The 17,012-nt window shown below is 38.9% G+C and overlaps 1 protein-coding gene across 2 annotated transcripts in view; it reads right to left on the bottom strand.

Moving 5' to 3' along the window:
* Positions 1–17,012, bottom strand: part of LOC127650030 (cingulin-like) — a 31,410-nt gene that overhangs the window by 10,222 nt on the left and 4,176 nt on the right. For both annotated transcript variants that reach the window (XM_052135147.1, XM_052135148.1), the window contains exons 2-7: positions 10,637–11,655; positions 10,152–10,252; positions 9,395–9,464; positions 2,039–2,163; positions 1,755–1,887; positions 1,098–1,310 (exon numbers count right to left, since the gene is read on the bottom strand). In XM_052135147.1, coding sequence (XP_051991107.1) covers positions 1,098–1,310; positions 1,755–1,887; positions 2,039–2,163; positions 9,395–9,464; positions 10,152–10,252; positions 10,637–11,644 — 1,650 coding nt within the window. In that variant the 5' untranslated portion in view covers positions 11,645–11,655. The remainder of the gene's footprint in view (positions 1–1,097; positions 1,311–1,754; positions 1,888–2,038; positions 2,164–9,394; positions 9,465–10,151; positions 10,253–10,636; positions 11,656–17,012) is intronic.

The following is a 17,012-nucleotide window of genomic DNA, read 5'->3' as shown; positions in this document are numbered from 1 at the left end:
CTAAACCTGGATCGCCAATTGTGTGTAGGATTTTGTTTTGACGGTGCTCCTGTGATGTCAGGAGTAAAAGGGGAGTGCAAGTCATCCTTAAATGCACTTTTACTCAGGCTGTCTACGTATACTGTAGTTCACACCATTCAAACATTGTTTGAAACACTGAATACTGTACACGGCTTTATGACTGGACGCAGTTGTCATACACGATTCATGGAAATTCAAAGGAGTTACATCCAGATTGGCATTGTTTGGAGATGGAGAGGTCAGCTGACAAAAGATGGGGCTCTAAGTTAGGCTCAGTCACTAAGATCCTAACACAACTTGATGGGATTTTAGAAACACTTGCAGAGTATTCTGAAACCAGCAGTGGTCTAACTAAACTAGAAGCTGACACTCTTTTGCAAATTGTTTCTTTTAGTGACTTTTGGAAAATTCTTTGAGATGAGTGATTCTGCAACCAAAAGACTACAATCACATGCTCAGGGCTGGACTGGAAATCTGGCATACCGGGCATTTTCCCGGTTGGCCGATGCACTTCTGGGCCGATCAGGGGCACACTGGCCATCGGGAGAACCGAGCGGGCCGGTGGTTCGGCCGCGAAACATGCCTAATGGGCCGCGATAAGCAACAATGTGCCACTGCATTATGCAGAACGGACCACATATCACTTTTCCGTGATATGCAGAAAAGAATAGCGAACAACATTTTGGCAAACCCCCCCTGAATCTTTCATACTGCACCTTTAGTGTTATTTGGAACTTGTTGTAATGTGGGAAGAGCCATTTTGTTGTCTGTTTCTCTGGAGTTGTTAAACTGGTTGTAGTTTTGCTTGCTTGTTCAAGTTCTTTTAGGCCATATGCTGCGATGTAGTAGCTTACAGTGATTGATGGCAATTTTGCTTGCAATTCCCAAATAATGCGCTTTGCCCACCTTGTTTTATCAAGGCCCAAACTTTGGTTTACACTTACAGAGATTTACAGCAACCAGAAGTCGGAAGGTGACTTTAGACATCATAAGTGTGTTACCAATTTTATATTTTTGGGTGAATTGTCTCTTTAAGAAACAGGTATTCTTCACCAACTACACCTGTGTTTGAGTACCTGTGAGACAGTCTCCATGCTGTGACGCAGGGCCTCCATGTCTTGACTGTACTGCTCTCTCAGGGCCTCCATGTCTTTATCATGGGTCTCAACCTCATCCTTCAGGACCCCTTTCAAAGCGGTGAGCTCTCGCTCTCTCTGCCTTAAAGTGTCCTCCAGCTTCTGCCGCAACATCAGAGACTCAGACAGGTCCGCCTGTACTGTTATCAAGTCCTGCAGAAAGAGATAGAAAGACAGATTAGACAGACAGGTAGAAAAGAAAGACTGATAGATAGAAATAAGTGACAGACAGATAGAACAAAGTAACAGACAGATAGACAGATGGAAAGTGACAGACTGATAGAAAAGAGTGACAGGCAGATAAACAGATAGAAAAGAAAGAGTGGCAGCCAGATAGAAAGTGACAGACAGATATATAGAAAAGTGACAGACAGATAAACAGATAGAAAATAAAGTGACAGACAGATAGAAAAGAGTGACAGACAGATAGATAGATAAGACAGACTGATAGATAAGAGTGACATACAGACAGAAAAGAGTGACAAGCAGACAGAAAAGAGACAGACAGAAAAGAGACAGACAAGAAAGAGATAGAAAAGAGTAATAGACAGACAGACAGAAAAACAGACAGACACTTCTGCATTTTTGTGAGCATACTAGTTGCATGGTGTCAGACTGAGCTGAATTTTCCGGCATTCGTCTGAGCTCTTCCTGGAGTTGAGCCAGCTGATCTTCCTGTTGCCGTAAGCGAGACTCCGCCCTCTCTCTATCGATCCGCAGCTCCACCATTCTGAAGGCAGAAACAACTAATCAGCCACATCTAATTAGGACATCACAAAGCAACATCCAATCAAAAGTCTATGTGTGACAGGTGCATATATTCCATTGGAAATGCACACTTGCTTTACAAAGTGTTGATGAGAAAAAAAAGGCTCACTTACTGGTCCTGGTATTCTTGCAGTTCTCTCTTGGTCTTGTCCAGGAGTTGCTGCAATTGTGTGTTCTTGTTGAAAGCCTGATCCAGTTCAGTCTTCAGATTGCTGTCAGTCACTAGGATCTGAGGACCCTGTTGAACACCAAACACCAACATTGTTACTTCAAGTTTAACCAACAATCCACTAACATCACAGAACAAGCCATAAAAATCACTTGCTTTCTTAATGCTTTTAGTTCACCATGGATTCACTCTGAAATTTCCGCTAGGTTTTTAGAATAGCGGTTTTTGATTTACAGTATAAGTAAAATAAAGTCAGTGGTTACCATAACTTCAGAGACATTTTGTTCTACAACATAAATTACACACGGTCATATCATAGCTTCTGAAATACAACGGTTATCTGATTCATCAAGCACATAAACTCACATCCTTGTGGTAGTTGTAGTCTTTAAAAACATCCGCTTTTTAAATTCATGTATGAGGTATGAATGTTTCAATTATGTTGTAGAACAAAATGTAAAAGTCTCTTGCTCTTGCTCTCGAAGCTCATTGGACAACAATTGTGGCATAATGTTGATTACTACAGATCAATTATTTTTATATAAAAAAAGGGCAAATATTGCTGTTACAGTAAGGCACTTTGGAAGAGGTCCAGTCCACAAACACTGAAATACAAGCTGCTTAAAATGTATAGTCCTTAGATGTAAACTTTATTAATGTTATCGTGAATTTAGTGTGATAAAATCAGAGATTTACCACCATTACTGCATTAACCAGATTACAGGGTTTAGCTGCGTTAAGTCGTCATTACAACCAAGTTGTAACACTGGATTTAAATGTCTAACCCAGATACGGTTAGTAAGGGATATTACAACACTAAAATCGTGTTTATTTGTATAGAGTTTGCATCATGTTTTGTACTTCTGAAACAATGTGTATTTTAATATTTATATACTGGTCCCATTCGCTTTCATTGTATGTGCCTTATTGTAACCGTAATTTTAGCTTTTTTTAAACGAACGTGGCATGAGTGAAAATTATTTATTTCTAGTAATGAAAATGATGCCGCAATTGCCATTGATTGAGCTTAACTTGTACTGAACCCAAAATATTCTTTTAACCACATACTTTATTTTACTCAAACCTGAAAAAAGGACAAACCCATCCACTGCACCATACAAGGATTTGTTTCCCTGTTTATTCAAGGACGACCCTTCCTAAAGCTGAAGAGATTTCACTTTTCACAAACACAAAAATTTATAGATTTCTAAAATAACATGAATGGAGTATTATAAGTGTCATGTTGGGGCCAAACATACAGTACATCTGACACAGCAGCTACTTTATGTTCTGAATTTACCCTCAGGAATCAATCGTGTTGCATGACTATCTGTCTACACTACCCCAGTTAAGTTAATCACCTCATCCTTAGTAATATTACATTTACATTACATTTATGCATTTGGCAGACGCTTCTATCCAAACCGACTTACAGTGCACTTATTACAGGGACAATCCCTCTGGAGCAACCTGGAGTTAAGTGCCTTGCTCACGGGCTCAATGGTGGTGGCTGTGGGGATCGAACCATCGACCTTCTGATTAACAGTTATGTGCTTTTGCCCACTACGCCACCACCACTCCAATAATTCACAAACATGCTGTAGGGAGATTCTGACATATGTGTTAACCCAACCAACTTTCAACAAAAATCATGTGACCACATCACTGCAATGAATATAGATCTTGGGGTGTCTACACCTTCAGATCCCAAAGACACAAGGCAGGAACCAAAAATACAAACTGTTCTGTCCTGATAGTTAAATACTCGATTGAAAACACATGGCACACACAGCAAGCAGCCAGCTGTCTCCTCCTTATATATCTCAGTCCTCTCTAGGATATATACTATATGGCCAAACGTTTGTGGACATCATATGTGCTTGATGAACACTTGATTTCAAAACCTTAGGCATCAATTTCCCCCTTTGCTGTAATAACAGCTTCCACTCTTTTGGGAAGGCTTTCCACTATACAGTATATAGTAACATGGCTGCAGGGATTTGCTCTCACTCAGACACAAGGCTATCAGTGAGGTCAGGAACTGATGTTGGTCAATGGGGCCTGACAAACAGTTGCTGTTCCAGTTCACCCCAAAAGTGATCAGTGGGGTTCAGGTCTGGGCTTTGTGCAGGCCAGTCAATTTCTTCCACGCTAGACACAGTAAACCATTTCTTTATGGACCTCACTTATGGCACTTTTTCACTGCACGTTATGGTTCGACTCGCCTCAACTCTACTCGCTTTACTTTTCTGAGCTTGCATTTCCACTGCAGTTTAGTGCCGTCTCAACGTGGGTGGGATTATAGGCTGATCGTCATAGCTGCACCACCTCTACTGGCGTGACATCATCTTAAACACGACACAAACTGACCAAATCAATAACAACTGCTAGCTGTTAGCTACTAGCTCATGGTTCTGCATAAAGCAGTTGTTGCATGGTGATTTTACACAAGTGTAACAGTTAAATTGGCCTGGTTGTTTTAGAAGCTTCCAGTAGCTGGTCAACTAAATAAAGTGAAGCTTTCAAGCAGAGTATAGAGTTAACATAACAAAACATACCATCCTCCATCGTGGCTGAGTCCAGGGCACTCTCCCTCCCATTGCTCGCTTATTTAGATAGCGTCCATTTGGTTGAACCACTTCCACTTTTCCTTGATGGTTCTGTAGTCACTTTTACGTTTTTTTTTGTTACTTTTCCCTTTTGCTCATCGCTAACAAGTGGACCGTCTGCACCTCGTTTACACAGCCATTTCTTTTTTCACAATTCGAAAGTCGCGTGAACAAATGATACTGTTATCGCTGTTACTAAAACTTTTAAACTAGCGGGTTGATGTCACGTGTCGGAAATCCAGTGACGCTGGTAGTGACGATTCTCCCTGACCAATCCGTGATCTGCAGGATTTTGACGCCACATTTAATATCGGCTCGCTTGGAACCTCGACCGAGGTGGTACTAAAAAAGTATCAATTACTATCCACAGTGGAAAACCCCCAAAAAGTCGAGTTGAGTCGAGTTGTACTGTGCAGTGGAAAAGCCCCATTTGTTCACAGAGGCATTGTCATGCAGGAACAAAAAATGGATATCCCCAAACGGTTGCCACAAATTTGGAAGCACACAAAGCCCAAGCCATTACATAAAGAAACATTAAGATTTTTCTTTACTGGATTTAATGGAGTAACCAAATTCTTTAATTAGAAAGGGGGCGTCTACAAACATTTGGCCATTTAGTGTATCTTTATTCAGGAAAGAGTACACAACACCAGAAATTAATTCAACTGTGTTGTTACCATCATTATCTTTTCCACACATTGCTACTATCATTTGAACTGATATCTTGGGTTGCGGTGACTGAATGAATGAATTAATGAATGAATGAATGAATGAACGTTACATTTATATAGCGCTTTTTCTGACACAACATTCAAAGTGCTCTACATAGTGAACAGGGGAATCTACTCAAACCAAGTTTGAGCTTAAATTACTGCTTGAATAAACATCAAATACATTTTACAGTCCGATTACAAAAACTGCAGGGCGGTATTATCAGAAGTAACTAATGAGGACCTTCTAGCTATGCAAATTAAAAGCAATTAGGTATTATCATGATATTTTAATAAAGCACTCAATTAAGTAAGATAATTACAATAAATTCTCTTAAGCCCAAGCAGTCAAAAATCAAATGTATCACCACATCAACTCAGTCTCTTATCATAGCTATTGCAACATCATCACACAGGAAATCAACATTTTGCTATCGAATGTACCAGTACCATTAAAATTGACCTCATACTGCTGAATTTGTGACAAGCGCCATCTCCCATCAGACATCTTTGCATCGATTCAAATGTGTTGTAAGCCCGTTTATCGGTCCAATGGCGGTCTCCAATAATACGGGTGAAGGTCTCTGCGCGTTACAGTCTTTCTTGTACGCAACACAACAATATTAAATGAAATACATTTTCTCTTATGTATTATCTCGTTATTTCATCTGACTCCATAAATGAAAAAGGTTTTTAATGATATCTGAGTATCATTAAAAGTGAGCGAATGTTTGATTATTCCTTTAACTCTTTAATTATATTTTACCCGTTTAGATTAAGAAACTATGTCGCTTTGAGGTCCTCGCGTGTTTTCTCTACACCATGGGTCTCCACGATCACAAGCGGCCAGTATTGGATCATCAAACAGAGGTAATTGCTATATACCTGAGATCGGTCACGTTCAAGTTCACACAATCAAAGATACTTCAGTATAGCCCCATGGAATTGCATACACTTGAATGTAACTTAACGTTTTCTTCAGTAGAGGTCACGGCCACTATTACAGATGTAAGTTGACCAACATAACTTCTCTTATAATAGCTTTGGATTGGCCATGCGTGGTTTCCCACGTACACTTATCTGGAGAAACATCAAATTAAAACAGAGGTTAGACACCCGAATTTAGATTGGTCAAGCAGCGTTTGCTGTTCTAAGCGGAAATTCCCTTTTTGTCTTTGCAAACCAAGTACACTTGAATCGATGCCAAATATTAGTCGTCACTAATCTGGCCTGAGACTTGCGGTAACATACTGAATCGTTTAATCTGTTTGGGAAACACAATGTCAGAGTCAGTCAGAATAAAATCAAATGTTGACAATTTATTGATCAGGTAACATAATCAATTCATCAATTCCAATTAGACAGTGATAAGTCAAAGTTAGACATTTTATCAAAACATAAGAAATTCGAATTGCAATCACCTGAAATAAACTACAAACAGTAAACTGTTTGGGATCGATCTGATTACAGAGAGCCCTGAGCAATGTGTGGCCTCTCCTTAAATACCCAGATAATTCAACATGCTTACCAAATGGTGGTGTCTGTCATTATAATTAGATTTTGGTCCCCTGTTGAGGGGGTTCCTGTAGATTAACATACAGGAGGTATGGAGGATCTGGGGAGGGCACACCTTTAAGGGGCACACCACATTTCACATATTTTATAACTTCTTTTAGCTTTTCATTATGGCTGAGAGGATGAGACCAGTTTACCAGGCGCACTGAGAGACTTTAAATGATACCAAACATGTTATAGTTACTTTTTGTACACACTTCACATTGCATAGGTTTTTAGTGAGCTTTAAGTGAGGAGGAGGAGTAAGATGAAGATACTTTAGAAGGGAGGTGTTAGCTGCACAGTATGTTGCATCTCGGATGTTGCTGTTACATCTGCGAGAGAGAGTTCAGATGTTAATTCTCATGAGAGCCTTTTGTTTTCTCGAGGAGTAGCCCAGACTCACTGGCACCCGCCTTACAGTGTTTACTTTCTCTGGTCCTATAGAAATGAGGGAGTAATTCTGTTCATATTATCAATGAGTTCAGTTGGAAGGTTGCATTTATTTTTATACACTACTTATGATTAATTGGATTAAGTTGTTCAATTTTAACCAATTAGTCTTATTCAAAAATATTGAAAAGCCAACAACTAAACATTTATATTAGTTAATTTATTGTAAAACCTTTCACATATTTGATGACTGATGAGAGTGTTTTGGGTGGTTGTATACTTGCCTATTTTGTTTAAGCATATTGTTTTGATTGTGGCTATAATTTTGCAATGGTGAGTATTTTAACGTTTACGGATTGGTCCCACTGCAATTATTTGTATTTATTTTTTTGCTCTTTCTTTTTAAAGAAATGCTTTCAAAATTATTTTTGGTGGTAAATAAAATGATGCCACAAATGCTGTTGATTGAGATTCATTTGTATTGAACTTGGAATATTAATAAAACATAATAGTCTTATTCACTAGCATTTAAATTTTTTCACTTTTTAAAAACAAATCTGTGTTACTACAGCCATTGTCAAACATTACAAATCTCAAAGCACATTAATACTACCGACGACAACAGAGTTTAACGAGTGCTCAGTGGGATATGACGTGAGAGAGGTCGTTCAACAAGTGTCCATTAATACTGAAACCCAGATACACTGGACGACCCCAGACTGAGGGGACACCCTCCTCACAGGTATCAATTAACTAATAGGTATCAATAACTAAATTATTAATGGATCATTTCTCGACCACATGCTCTAATCAGCTTTCCTTGTTGAGGCAATGGTTGCCAAGAGACCACAGGAGGATATTTCACACATGGGAACGTTCTGCAAACATGTAGACTAACAATATTACAAACACACACACACAGACATTGGTGCGACTATCCTTATGAGGACTCTCCATAGACATAATGATTTTTATACTGTACGAACTACAGATACTATCCCCTAACCCTACTCCAAAACCTAACCCTCACATTAAACTTTCTGCATTTTTACATAATACCCTTGTAATTACTAGTTTGTAACATATAGAAAATGTCCTCGTAGACCCCACAAACCTGCCCACACACACACACACAGGTTTACGCACAAGAAGACATGAAGGATGAATATTTATACATTTTTTATATTTTTATTAACTGTCTGACAATGTTGCAAATATTCATCTTCTTTTTAATGTATATTTAATATCATGCAGTACCTTATGAACTCTGTAAATTAAAACAAATGAACATGTCTGTATTGTAATATTATTTAAGCAAGTATTTCTATTAATGGGTATACCAAACCTTTAGAAATATGCTCTAGTCAAGATCAGGCACTTCAATTTCTTGCTGTTGCGTAACTAATGCAATGTTTTAGAATGAACAGAATTTCTAACAGAATGTATACAGGCATTTGTTTCTGTTAACTTTCACTGTCCCAGAATATCTTTCTCTTTCATGCTGTTTCCCTCTCAAGACATGCAAAACAGGGGCAGATACGCAAACTATGGGCACACACACGCACACACACACACACACACACACACACACACACACACACATGTAGTGTTTCCATGTTTTATGGGGACTTTCCATAGACATAATGGTTTTTATACTGTACAAACTTTATATTCTATCCCCTAAACCTAACCCTACCCCTAAACCTAACCCTCACAGAAAACTTTCTGCATTTTTACATTTTCAAAAAACATAATTTAGTATGATTTATAAGCTGTTTTCCTCATGGGGACCGACAAAATGTCCCCACAAGGTCAAAAATTTCGGGTTTTACTATCCTTATGGGGACATTTGGTCCCCACAAAGTGATAAATACACGCTCACACACACACACACACACACACACACACACACACACACACACACACACACACACACACACTCTGTGGATATAATTTCCTCATTCAACAGACACCACACAGCATCATTCAGTGCTGGGAAATGCAAACTGATTTATTGAAAGTGAGCGCTCTTACCTTCAACCCACAGAATCTCTCATGAATGAGACTCGCTTTACGTTTCAAGGTCAAATCACTCTCAATAGACCTAGTGTTTGAAAAAAGGAAGAACATTGAATGAAAAAGGAAAGAAAACAGATTATTTAATTTCCATAAACAGAATGAGCGTGGTGCATGTCCTATGCAAAATTTGTAGTTGTGGACGTTACTAGTGCATTGCTTTGAAGTTGCAAGGGTGTTCTGACTGGTTGCTTTCTTGTCCAAATCAAGAGCCCATCCCTAAATCTCTATGATATTCTGGTCCCAAAAAATAAGTCTATAAGATTTGTTCATCCATTTAATCGTCCGCCAGGTGGAAATTGTAAGTCTTGTTCACTGATTGAAATGTAAAAGCACACCTAAACAACTATCATGATTTGAGGTGTCATTCAGGTCACAGATGGTGCAGGACAATCTATGTTCCAAAGTTGATACTGGTTTAAACTTTGTTGAAAGCCCTAACCCTAAATACCATATAAGCAATAGTAATTGCCTAAGCAAGCATCATTAATAAACAGAAAATATATCTGCAATTAATCTATATTAGCCACTCTAACAATATTACAAATCTTTTCAGTAGTATTGTTGAAATGATCAGTAATGCATGCAGTTGAATATGCAATTAGACTCAATTGATGCGTTAAATCTGAGATTTGTCTTACACATTTGCTGGTATGACTGTATTCACTGGGAAGTAAATTCATTGCCAGCTCTACAAATACGAGTATTATTGTACCCTTCTTTAAGAATGTTGTAAATGGCTTGTTTGGCCTGGGCGTCCTCTCCATTTTCAATCTCTGTACTCAGGGTCTGGCTCTTTATGAGGTCAGGGGTCATCTGGACATAAGACATGACAAAGGTCTAAGTTATCAACTTTGCAGAGCATTGTTAAAGCTCCACTCTTGGCATTTTTGCAGAATGCCAAGAGCCAGAATGATGACACTTTTCCAAACAATGAAAGGGAATGGGAACTGGGGGCTGTCAAGCTCCAAAACTGACCATAAAAGTACCACCATAAAAGTACCAGTCCACATAACTTATTCACTATATTCCAAGTCTTTAGAAGCCATAAGATAGCCTTGTGTGAGGAACAGACCTCGACAGCCCCAGTCCCGATTCATTTTATTTGTATGGAAATGTGCCGTCATTCTGAACAACATGAGGGTGACTATATGATGACAGAATTTTCATTTCTTGAAGAACAAGAGATTGAAGACTCACTGGTTTCTTTGGTACAAAAGATGGTGCCTCATTAGGAACAAACAGCTTTGGTGATTGGCTGAAAGTGAGCGGTTTGGATTTGGGGACTGCGGGTACTTTAGCAACAGAGGTGGAGTCCCGTCCTATACTGCTGGTTGATGGTTTAGGTGAGTTGAGTTTGGGCACTGTAGTGGGTGTAATAGTAGCATAGGGGTTAATCGTTGGCGAAGTCGGTGGGGGCTCTTCGTTAGGTTTGGTCAGGGCATCTACGCTTTGGGATCGTACTCTGTTATCGAAGCGAGGCCGAGTTCGGGTTTCTGGGTTGGGAACATCACTACCACCAAACCGGCTGATAAGTTTATTAATGGGAGCCAATGACTTAGTGTCTATTGCTGGGGCTTTCTCTTCATCCAGTGAGCCTGAGAAAGTAGGAGGGAAAGATCCATTTATCCCTTCCCCATTAGGACTACCACCAATCCCATTCTGCCTGACCTTCCTAAGCCCTGCTTCATTAAAATCATCCTCTTCCTTGTTGTCCATCATAAGAACCAAAGTAGAAGGGGTAGGCCTCCCCTCAGCCTCTCCTTGACTCCCTGCTTGTCCGTCACCAGGTGGCCTCTTTAACGGGCTCCCATATTCCTCCTCTGGACAGCTAGGTTGGCCAACTGGGGTATTAGAGTCCTGGGGAGTCCGAGCCCCTTCCCTTTGCAGCAGACTGTTGTAAGGAAAAGACCGAGAAATAACTGGGGCTGAGCTTTGGGTCTGTGGTTGAGCCTTCAGCTGTACCCCATAAGAGTCTCCTTTCTCTCCATCATTGAGCACCACGTAAGGTTGTCCCGAAATTCCTTGCACCCGCACAGTTACTCCATATTTAGTGGGTGAAGGAGGTCCATTGCTAACACCACCAACTCCACTGGCTAGTCTAGTCATATCTGGTAACCCTCCTCCAGTGTCGTCCAGATCTTTGATGAAGCGGATCTGGACACCATAGTCCAGTGGGGCCTTCCTTTCTGCTGAGAGGGAACTCATTGAGGCCTGCTCTGGAACCAAGACAAAGAATTTAATAAGTCGGTACCCCAGTCCATAAAGAGACAAAAAGAAAAAGGGTATGTCCACACTAATACATTTTCATTTGAAAATGCATTCATTTTGCTACATTTAACCCTCTTACCACACTGGAATGCTGTTTTCCTCCACCAAAAAAAACTTACAGCAATGACAACAAGTCCAAATTTTCAGTATAAAAAGCGAAATTTAATTTGAAACATTATACTGCAATGATTCTTTTTTTTTTTTTTTTTGTGCAGGCTACATCAACTTCGGATACCAAACAATTAATTTAGCTATCTGACAATTTTGCTGAGAATTGTAAAAATTCATCATCATTTATTATCTAGTCGTTTTTTCCAAGCCTGCTTTGCTACTGCCATTTTGGATCACGTTGACATTTGCATGTGCTGTAAATATTAATAGTACTCATTTGCCAAGAAACTTTTAAACAAATTTCTCTCCATTTTTACTTTCAACGTTTTAATGCATTGCCACGCTTTGAGAAATATTAGACCATTTTGTGTGTGACACAGTTATCAGATTTCAGCACAGGCATTGACTGTGCTCTACATTTAAATGAAAAAAAAGAGAGAGATTGTTTGTGTGTGACAAACAGGTGTGCCTGCTGGTAAGAGCTGGTTCTAGCACATTCCACTTTACTTCCTGTCTTCCCATTTTCCTAGAACACAGTTCCAGAATGCAGTAGCGGTAACATCAGCTCAAAAGTAGCTTATTACTGTAAAGCCAACATTCCTAAAGTACTAGTACTAGTATGCAGCACACATAACATACACTTGAGTGTTGGATTAAAGATACTTTAGAGTTTAATCTAGATCAAGGGTTTTCAACCTTTACAGACCCAGGGACCCCCAACACTGTCTCATGACAAGTCGTAAGAATAGTAAGAGATTGTATGGTGATATCATACTAAAACATACAAGCATCCTGAGTTAGGCAACCCAAACCCTAAATTCCGAGCATTAAGTAAAACATTGTTGAGCACCACAACAGAAAGAGAAACACTGGGGTTATAAATGAGTGTTATGACTTTTCATAAGTTTAACTCCTAACCCAAACTCCTAAACCATAAAGTCTTCTCACAGAAGAATAAAATACATTGGGGTTTGGAATGAGAGGAGGGAAGCAAATTTCAGGTTATTGACATACTTAAGTCATTTTTAATGAGTAAATAATTATAAAATGAGTAACCAAATTTGTTCACAGACATTTCTTTCCTTAAAATAAAGTGTTGGGTGGGAGGCTAGCTAAAATGTGTTGCCTGTATTGTATCAATGTGAAATCTGTTTGTTGATTGATTGGTCTCTAAAGGCATTGAAGCCGTACCTTTTGTTTGAGCAAAGTCGATGCGATATCTATATAATATGGCATCTCATAGAAATTATTTTGAGCTTTCATGAGACTGTTTGACCGTTTTGTTCCACAGAAAAAGAAAGTCATAGCAGTGACATTTGTGTGAGTTAATAATAACAGAATTCTCATTTTTGGGTCAACTTTACCTTTTCTAAATATTAATTAGTTTTTAACTAATGATCTGTCAATGTCATGAACTGTCAGAAAATTTTTATGTTTTACACTGTATATCTTCTCGACCCACTAGAATACCTTCAGGAACCCAGGGGTCCATGGATCCCCTTGTTGAAATTCCTGGATCTAAATGATTATCTGAGTTACAGAAGTATTGGAAAGAAGAACATATTCTCTGTTGTACAAAACCAGCAATGTAAAAATCATCTGCAGCTATGAGGAGCTCCAATTCTATTTTTCGGACTTAGATTGTGTGAGTGTAAGTGTGTGCTGCTTAAGGCGTTGAAGCCATTTTTATCTACAGTCTCTGTACAAGTCAAGAATCATACAAGCACTTGGGCACAGGGGCAGATTGGGAAGAGAAATCGGCCATGGATTTAACAAAGAAACCGGCCCAAAAGTTGTTTAGTTTTCCTCTGTTAAACACCACCTTAAAATACTCCAGCATAGCTCGAGGGGACAAAAATCCTGAATACATCGAAAACTGAAACGAGAGTCCGTTAACTTTGGGCTGTTAATGAATATCTTAATGTAATAGGGGGATCTGGTTACATTATAACTGGCAGCACTCTTGTTGAAGCATTGAGTGCGATAAGCTACTCAAAGTCAGCCATTGTTTACCTTACATAAGTAAGATTCCAAGCATTCCTGCAAAATGGAACCCACCATGTGATTTCTCATTGGGTAAAGGAATGGATCAAGTATGGGGAAACTGTTACATTTTTTATGTATGAGGGGTTAGTCAAGTGTTATAGTGGGTTGGTTTGAGTTTCTTGGTAAGATAAAGTACAATGCATCACCAAGAGGTTTCTCAAATAGATCAAGATCAGCTAGTCAGTGTTGTTATTCCTGCTTGCAATATAAATTAAGGTTTCATGGAGTCCAATTATTGGTTCAGAATAAATCTGTGTACATCTACCATCCATTTGGGGCTACAAACCCATGCAAACAGGAGAGTTTGTGTGGCTGTGAATCTCACCCTCCACTGAGCACTAGGTCTGCTCATCAGAAAGGGCTTTCTGTACTCGAAGGAATGCTACTAGACAGGATCATTGTTTCTCGGTGTCATCTTCCTCTCTCTAGTACATTGCAAGACAAGGTTGCATTGCACATACTCTTGATTACTTCATGTGACGTTTAATTTCGTCAGGTTTTAACCTGTTTGCGGTCACATTCACTACATTACCAAAGGAAAACAGGCTCCCCAAGATGATTCTGGTTTCACCCGTTTTTTTCCCACAACTAACAAACTAAGATCTTATGGGTTTGTGGTCCTTGCCTCAGTTGCCTTCGACTTGTTCACTGGGGGCCTAAAGACAAAAACACTAAAGGAATAGTTCACAAAAAAATGAACATTTGCTGGTAATTTTCTCACCCTTAGGCCATCCAAGATGTATCTGAGTTTCTATCTTCATCAAAACAGAATTTAAGATTTGTAGGATTTAATTTCAGGCCTCCTGCTTTAAACAATGCAAGTGAATGTACTCCATTCTTTGATGGTCCAAAATGCATATTTAGGGTGCATCAAAATAATCCACATGACTCCAGCCACCAAATAAAGTTCTTCTGAACCCAAACGATTGATTATTTTTAGAAATAAAACAATACTTATATACTTCTTAACTATACAAATGTTAAGCTTTCATACATCTCTATGATGCGCGCTCATGAGAGGGATGAAGTAAGCTCATTGTAAGGTCACGTGTCACGTGGAGGAGGCAGGAAGCATGTCATTGTTTACAAGAGAAGGAGATCTTTACAAAAGTATAATTGTCTTTGCTGTAGATTTATATAAGTGAATTGTTCAAAATGGTCATTTGGCGTGTGTATCCTGGATGCTTCAACCTTCAGAAACCCCAAAGAAAATGCAATGCATGAAAAATATTAACTTTTCATCGATTACTTTAACACGATCATGAGCGATTGAAGCTCTGGCTTATCGCACTGAACCTGGATATCAGTACACCCCTACTCTCTCAAATATTGGAGGGTGTGCAGTGAACATTTTACCCCTGAGGATTTCAGACCATTGAAAGAAACAAAGGGTCGATATCTGAATTCATTGGCTGTGCCCGTGCTGTTATTCCAGGTATGTGTAAAAACGTTTTCATTGTCAAGCCTCCCTTAGCGCTCCGTTCCTCATCACCCGATTTCAAAATCACCACAACTGCACTCAATTCACTCGCTCATCACTGCCTGCATAAATTACTCACCTTCATGCCACTTCAATGTCAAGTCTCACAGAAAGGACTCTAGTTTGACCACGCTGCTCTCATGCAGTGTATTTTTACCTGTCTGTATTTGCTCTTGATCGTAACCTGTTGTTTTGCCTGTTGCCTCTTCTTCAGTTTGTGAAGCTTCTCTTCTGTGATATCACGTGGACCATTGATCTCACTGTGTAAACCCTGTGAATCTGAGTAAACAGTCTCACACTTGGTTTCACTAACTACAACTTGTGTGGCTTGAATTTCTGACAGTCATATAGCTTATATATTTCTGCTAAAGAAAGCACAAGTAGATAACTACTGCAATAAAGTTTTTTTTATTATTATTTTGGAAATTATTTTATATTTTATTTTATATTGTTTTGGACCGTTTTGGTTTGTGAACGGCACTTGGTCTGTGCAAGTTTCTCTTGTAAACAATGACATGCTTCCTGCCTCCTCCACGTGATGCGTGACATTACCAACGATCATATGTCATCCCTCTCACAGAGATGTACGGAAGTGAACATTTGTAGTTAAAAAGTATATAAGTATTGTTTTGTTTCTAAAAATAAATAATTTGGGTTCTAAATAACTTTTGTGTGGATTATTTTGATGCACCATAAATATGCATTTTGGACTGTCAAAGAATGGAGTACATTCACTTGCATTGTTTAAAGCAGTAGGTCTGAAATAAAATCTTAAATTCTGTTTTGATGAAGAAAGAATGAAAGAAGAAAGGGTGAGTAAAATATCAGCAAATCCTTTAATGCATGATTTTCAATGCTGTTTTGTGAAGCTGTTAACTGGAGACTTTTTACATTTGAGACATTACTGTATGATTTCCTGACATTTAACCTAATTAATACCATTTGGAAGAAAAAAAAAACATTTTATCTGATGAACACATTACAGAATCAATATTATACATATACTGTAAATAATCATTCACTTATTAGCCTAGAAATCAGTCTTTGATATAGAATATTAACTTTAACATTGACTTCACAAACGTATAATTCAGTTAAAAAAAATTGTTTTATTGATTCACAGAAATATATCAAATAAAAGCATATATACACTGAATAAACATTTAAACCTCACTATTACCCCTCCCACTCCCAAATCACCAACCCCACACTGACCCTCAATGAACACCCCTGTGTTCACATGTAAGAATACACACACACACACAAAAAGAAAACAAAAAAGAAAATATAATAATCATACATAATTAAAACTATACTTCACTCTCCACAGCCCCATCCCGGGAGTCCCCCAAAAATGCCAAACAACTTCCCCATTTCCTATCAAATAAATCCCCAAATCCCAGCCTTCTACATGACAGCTCCTTGAAAGCTGCCTGCCTCCCCATCTTTGCACACCACTCCCGAAATGAGGGCACTCCAGCCGACTTCCATCCCCTAAAATGAATCTGCCTGCCAATCATAACACTGGTCAGAACTAAAGTTTTTATGGGTTTATGACCACTCCATCACCCAAAATCTGTCTGGGCCTATACAATCTAGAGGGGATCCAATAAAATCTTGAATTGCATTAGGCGCACCCTTGCATCTCTAGATACAGACTTGATATTT

This window comes from Xyrauchen texanus, chromosome 10 (genome assembly GCF_025860055.1).
Source record: "Xyrauchen texanus isolate HMW12.3.18 chromosome 10, RBS_HiC_50CHRs, whole genome shotgun sequence".
Classification (NCBI taxonomy): domain Eukaryota; kingdom Metazoa; phylum Chordata; class Actinopteri; order Cypriniformes; family Catostomidae; genus Xyrauchen; species Xyrauchen texanus.
The sequence above is the reverse complement of the archived record's forward strand: the minus strand, read 5'-3'. Positions and strand labels throughout refer to the sequence as shown.